Source organism: Pteropus vampyrus, unplaced genomic scaffold (assembly GCF_000151845.1).
Source record: "Pteropus vampyrus isolate Shadow unplaced genomic scaffold, Pvam_2.0 Scaffold7, whole genome shotgun sequence".
Lineage (NCBI taxonomy): Eukaryota > Metazoa > Chordata > Mammalia > Chiroptera > Pteropodidae > Pteropus > Pteropus vampyrus.
In genome coordinates this window covers 1,411,835-1,418,067 of record NW_011888788.1, presented here as the reverse complement: position 1 = coordinate 1,418,067, position 6,233 = coordinate 1,411,835, and the positions used below count along the sequence as shown (strand labels likewise).

The following is a 6,233-nucleotide window of genomic DNA, read 5'->3' as shown; positions in this document are numbered from 1 at the left end:
GCCTCGCCCACCCGCCTGCCGCCCACTTGCCGTACGGCGCAGGCCCCGTCTCCTGGCCTTCCAGGCCTCCTGCGCGCCGGTTCCCAGCACCCCCGATGGCTGCCCGCGGGACCAAGCCCCCCGATGCCTGCGCGCCTACGCGGGCCTCGTGGGTAAGCGCCTCCGGGATCCGGACGGGGCCGGGGCTCTCCCCGGCTGCCTGCGCCTGGGTGGACCCATTACCCCTCCCTCGGGGTCCCGCAGGCACCGCCGTTACCCCCAACTACGTTGACAACGTGAGTGCGCGCGTGGCGCCCTGGTGCCACTGTGGAGTCAGCGGAAACCGGAGGGAAGAGTGCGAAGCTTTCCGGGGGCTCTTCACGAGGAACCACTGCTTGGGTGAGAGGCTCGGGCGCGGCGGGGCGGTGCCAGGCGGCGCGGGAGTCGGGTCTGCGCTTACTGCTGACCGCCCCTACCAAGCTGCCTGGCCGGCGGGAGCCCATTTTGAGGCAGCCAGGTAGGCCCTCTGCTGTCGTCCTGCCCCTTTGGGAATCTGTGCCCACCTGTCTCCGGAGACCAGGTGACAGACTAAAGTAGAATCCTGGGAGTGTTTAAGCTGGTGCCCCTGCGTGCGGGAGGGGGAGTCAGTTAAAACAAATTTCCGAGGACCTGGAATGGAACTAGGCGAAATTCCTGCTTCTGCCACTGTTGAGGTGTTTCCATCCCTGAGACACTGCCAGCTCCGCCCCCCGATGATCTCGGCATAAGGGTCTGAATAGCGTGGTGATCCCCTGCCCAATCTAGGAGTTACAGGGCCTGAGTTTGAAGCCCAATTCTGCCACTTACTAGCTGAGAGTTAACTCCTCTAAGCTTTTTTGTGTCCATCTGTGAAATGGGGATGATAATAGTCACTCTCCCCTATGAGGATGGAAGACTGTAAGGTTAAAAACTCAGCATAGTTTGTCCTTATTTTGTTATTCCGTGCCCTATACCTTCCATTCCAGAACCCAATCCTTGCAGACATTCTATCTTCCTGTCCCTGCCTGGAAAGAGACTATGTAGGATGCCAGGAGTCTCTCAATTTGTCCCTGAGGATCTGGCCCCTGTGCTGAGGTTTCCCAGACAAACCCCCCCTGGACACCTCCCTCTATAGATGGAGCCATACAGGCCTTTGACAGCGTGTGGCCTCTAGTCCTGCAGGATCAGCCGAACTCCCTCCAGGACCTTGAGCACAGCCTCTTGCAGGTAGGTGCAAGTAGGTGCAGGTAGGGGATGGTGAGCTGGCAGCCCTTGCACTGCCTCCTTCCACCCGTCCATGCCAGGTGGGCCTAGATGGACATGAATGATCTGGCATGGGGGTGGAAGCAGAGAGCAGAGCCAGGCTTCTGACTCAGGTACACACTGTGCTCTCATCCCTCAAGGTGTCCTCAGCAGACAGGCCCCTGGAGGGGTGCTCCGTGCTCACCTTGCTCCTTGTCCTGGCTCTCCAGCCTCAGCTCTGACTAGGACAGCAGACCTTGGACAACACATCCAACTGTCCCACACTGCCTGGGGTACACAGCCACCTCTGTGGCCTATGCTCCACTGTAAAGAGACTGGCTTACCTCCAGTGCTCTTGCCTTGCTGCCTTTTGCAGATCTGGACACCCTGTGTGCCTGTCCCCTAGAACGAGGCATATAGGCTGGGGGCCTGACTGCAAAGGCTATGGTTTCCCTTACAGTAGGCTTATTGGTTGTAAAGTCTCTTTGTCCACAGACCTTGGAAGAGTTGGAATCTCCCACAGGCTAGGGATGGGAGGGTGTCACCTGTGTAGCTGAGGCCTCACCGGAGCCCCAGATCACCTAGAGAAAGTCAGAGACAATCCAAATTCCCAGAATTCTAGGAGATTTTTATCAGCACCCACCCCCGACCCAAGCAAATCATGCCTTAAGGAGTATATCTATATCTGTACAGACTTGTAGGCAAAACCCCCTCTAACACTATAGCTTTTTATGGTACCCTCCCAGTTAGTCACCACCCATGATGATAGTCACCTGCACCCCATAACATGTTGGCAGAATGCTTCCTGTCCACGATATGTCGCTTGGTGGGCACCACCTGGAGTAAATGAGAATCCAGTTCTCTGCATTGCACTGACCATATGACCACCTTCCCCATGCTTTAACCTAGCACTAGGAATGGCATTCACAGTTCAATAAATCCATGTGCACTGAGACTGGCCTTGTTTTCACATGACCTGTGTCCTGGAGCCCACGGTCAGCTAACAGGATGTGCCTCTGCTGGCCTGTGTGACATTGGATGGCCTCAGAACCTCTCAACTCTGTCTTCTTACCTACAGATGCTAAACAGAATCAACTATTAGGTCCCAGTGGCAGGGATTTTGGTTGCAATTGTTTATTCTTTCCTTCTCTGTTAGTACTCAGATAAAGAAACTACACTTCCCGGCTTCCCTTGCAGCTAGGGGTGGTATATGACACGGTTCTGACCAATGAGAGGAATTCACAGATGAGGCTTCCAGGAGAGCTCTTTAAACAGGAACAGACTTGCTGACTGGCCCCCGCTGCCTCTAGCCTCAACCCTTCCCTCTTCTTGCCCAGACCTTGGTGGCAATGCCTGGGGACACAGGCACCATCTTGAAAATGGAGCCACGGTACTAGCCCCAGTCCTCCTCTCTTTGAATTCTTTATTATATGAGAAAAATGATGCTCTACTTTGTTTAAGGCAATTTCTCTTCAGGTTATTTGCAGCCAAACATAGGCCCTGAGTGATACACTCCCACCCCTGGGGTGCCTGGGAGTCCCAGGATCACCCACTATGCTCACCTCGCGGAGCCCCACCTCAGCGCCCGGCCCTGACAGACACTTGAAAGAAGGGGCAGCAGTGATTGTTTTTTTATTCCTGCATTTTCTGTTTGCTTCTGTTCACGTGGAGAGTCAAATTCTTTCCTGGAGCCAAGAGAAATTTGTCATAAAGGTTTTTATGAACACTCCGTGTGCGTAGCCGGTGTGGACCCAGCAAATGCCAAGGGCGTTGTGTTAAACTACAGTTCTTCAAAGAGGTTTGGGGAGGAGAAGGCAGAACAGTGGGAGCCAGGTATAAGCCTTCTGCCCGCTTCTTTCTTCCTCAAAAGCTTGGAGACTCCTGATGAGTGAAGGATTCCTATGTCTCCAGGCTGTTCCTTCTCAAACCTGGTTGCGGTTTGTTAGGGGCCATGAAGCCGGTGGAAGTGGAGGCTGTTGATGCCTTGCTCAAAGACCTCTCTGGGCCAATGTAAACCATCCTCAAGCTTCTGGGAATGTTGGCTGCAAACACAGTTCACAGCTGCCCCCTTCTCTAGAAGAAATGCCTGTAAGGTTACACTCTGCTCCCTAACATGGACTGCAGCTAATAACTGACTGAGGTGGACTATAAAGGCCTAGCTTGCTTCCCTCAGGGGACACAATTCTGTATTCCAGTCTTGCTCCAGAGCTCTGTGCCTGATCCCGGTTGAGACCACCTCTTAGTTCCTTCCCCTGCCCTCTCCTGCCTCCCTCACTTAGATATTCCTCCGAGGGTACTGCCTCCAATAAATCAGAGCCTAAGAATCCCTATCTTGGGCTTGGCTTCTGGAGAACTTGACCTATGACACGGGGGTTAGATACAGACACACCAAATCCGAGGCCTGGGGCTATTCTAACCAGAAAAAGAGCCACCGTCTCAGATTGTGCCCTTAGCAAATCATACCAAACCCACAGACACTGTGTAGCAGCTGGCAAACAGCCTCCCAGCTTCGGCCAGTATTCTCCTGATTGAAACCAAACACAAATCAAAAAGGCCTGGGCATGTGACTGAGCAATCCAAGCTTCAGGCACAGCTGTCTCCAGGGGTTCAAATGATGTTGTCCCCTCTGGTCTGTGCATGGCTTCTGTCTGAGGTTAGGCAGGCTCTCACCGCAGGGTCGGTCAGAATGCCGGCAGCAGCCCTGGATCAGTGATCTCTCCTCCTACCATTCTCAGCAGAAACAGGCCCCTCTCTTTCCTAGCATTCTTGGACTTCTAGTGGCCTGAGGAGTGACATCAGCACCCCCAAGATCACACGGAATGGGAAGGTCCTTTTCCAATGGAAAAATGGAGGGGCGTTGGGCATAGTTCAAACTGTTCTCACTTCCTGTAGAAGGAATGCTCTCAGCCTCTTACACCTGCACAGGAATGGACACCTGTAAGTGGGCTGGGGAGAGAGGGTGTGTGTGTGTATATGGAGCAGGGAGGTTGGGCGCGAGACAGGGAAGCGAAAGCGTCGCCTCGCCCTGTTCACCATGATGGCATAGTGGGCCAAACGCAGAATTAAATACCTGCTAAATAATTTGCCTATGTGAGTGTGTGAAACTCTTTTACTCCACTTTTTATTTAAATAATTAGAGTAAAATATAGGCATATACCTTTCAAAAGATGGGGAAGATAAAAGTGAGCAGATCCTTGTTGAAAGTAGCACAGTTGTTCCATGGCTGCTGGCTGTCTACCTTCAGTACTTCTCTCCAAGCAGGCAAACTCAGGGTTTTTACCAAACGGAGCCTTTTTAACATCAAACATTGTGCACCAGAAAAGAGGCTTCCTTATTGGATGTAGGGGGGAAAATGGAAGGTCACAGGGTCTCTGTTCCCTGGCTCTCTGTTTCTCCCCAGAGTTAGCATTTCACGTGGGAGGCCTAAGGCCATCCAGGGCATGGAGCCAGCCAGCTCTGCAGAGAGAAGCCAAGAGGAGGGACAAGGCATTGAGGCCCGCAGAGGCCACCATCTTGCCACTCCTGGGCCAGCTGACTTTCTGAGGGTTTTGCTGCTGTCGTGGGTTGGTGGCCCCAAAGATACGTCCACATCATAATCTGTGGAACCTGTGAGTGTTATCTTTTATGAAGGCAAAAGAGTGAATATTACCTTATATGCCAAAAGATGTGATTAAGTTAAGGATCTTGAGAGGAAGCACTTGTCCGGGGTTATTCAAGTGGGCCCTAACTGCAGTCACATGCATCCTTATATGAGAGAGGCAGAGGGAGATGAGACACAGGGAGAGGTGGGAGTGATGCAGCCACAGCCAAGGAATGCCAGCAGCCACCAGATGCTAGAAGGGGCCAGGAACAGTCTTCCCCAGACCCTCTGGAGGGAGTACAGCCCTGAGACACCATGATTCTGGGCTTCTGGCCTCTGGAACTGTGAGAATAAATTTCTGTTGTTTAAAGCCACCAAGGTTGGGTAATTTGTTACAGCAGCCCAGGGAAAATGATGAAGTTGTCTAAGGTGGTCAGAATTTCGTTTCTCTTACTTCTACCTAAAAAGGTCCTGGTTCATAGTGTTAAGTCTGACCAAACACCTCAAGACCAAGTCTAGCGGTGGCCCCCACAACCAGGAAGGGGTCCTGCCTTTCTCGTTCGCCTTTGAGTGTCAGCCTCCATGTCCTGCTGGATAGTCTGCTTACTGTCACTGTCTCACGTGCACTCTGGGAGACTGGTCCTGACCCTTGCGTCATCCCTGTGAGCTGTTTTAAATATTGAGCTTGTAACTGGCAGGTGGTTGGGTGTGGGGAGGAGGGGTAAGGCAGAAAGGCAGGTGTTGGAAGCTTCTGTGGATTTATTCATGAGCCGTGAAGTTTCTGGTGGAAACTTCACGGCTCATGAATGTCCACTCTGGCTTCGAGCCTGCTCTCTAGGGTATAAGGTTGACGTGGAAACTGCTCACTGCCCACCTGCCCACTGCCCTTCCCCTACCTTCCCCAACTGGATCAGTTGGGGCCAAACTCATAGAACTGGCTCAATCTTACAGGAAGTGTGGATGCTGGCTGTGAAATTTTCAGAGAAGCAGGAGGACAGCGTCTATGCAGGGCTTTAGGAGACATTCCCCAGCTGGACAGCAACTTGTCAGTGAGTCTTGCAAGCATATGAAGGGAGGCAGGGACACGGCCCTGCCTCACTGGGCTGCAGGCCTGGGAAGTCCTGGGTGGAAGGATGTCTCGGGAAGCTGCTCTGCCTGGGACATGTCACCCTACATCCAAAGAGCCTCCAGCCCAAGGCAGAAGATGGAGAGGAAAGTTAAGATGAGTATACACACAGGAGAACAAAATACAGAAACAGCTTCACAAACTGAGCCCTCAAGGAGCCGGGATTAAGCAAATGAAGAGGAAAGGCCTACAGACGTGCAAATGGGCCAACCACCAGGGCTGATCCCCAGCTCCCTGTGCAGCACGATTCATAGTGGGATCATCTGGTCTAGTCCCTTGAGTTGGGGA

At 52.8% G+C, this 6,233-nt stretch overlaps 1 protein-coding gene across 1 annotated transcript in view; it reads left to right on the top strand.

The window, feature by feature from the left end:
- Positions 1–1,481, top strand: part of GFRA4 (GDNF family receptor alpha 4) — a 3,387-nt gene extending 1,906 nt beyond the window's left edge. The window contains exons 2-5 of the mRNA XM_011371007.1: positions 43–152; positions 244–378; positions 1,133–1,224; positions 1,401–1,481. Coding sequence (XP_011369309.1) covers positions 43–152; positions 244–378; positions 1,133–1,224; positions 1,401–1,481 — 418 coding nt within the window. The remainder of the gene's footprint in view (positions 1–42; positions 153–243; positions 379–1,132; positions 1,225–1,400) is intronic.
- Positions 1,482–6,233: the final 4,752 nt, after the last annotated feature.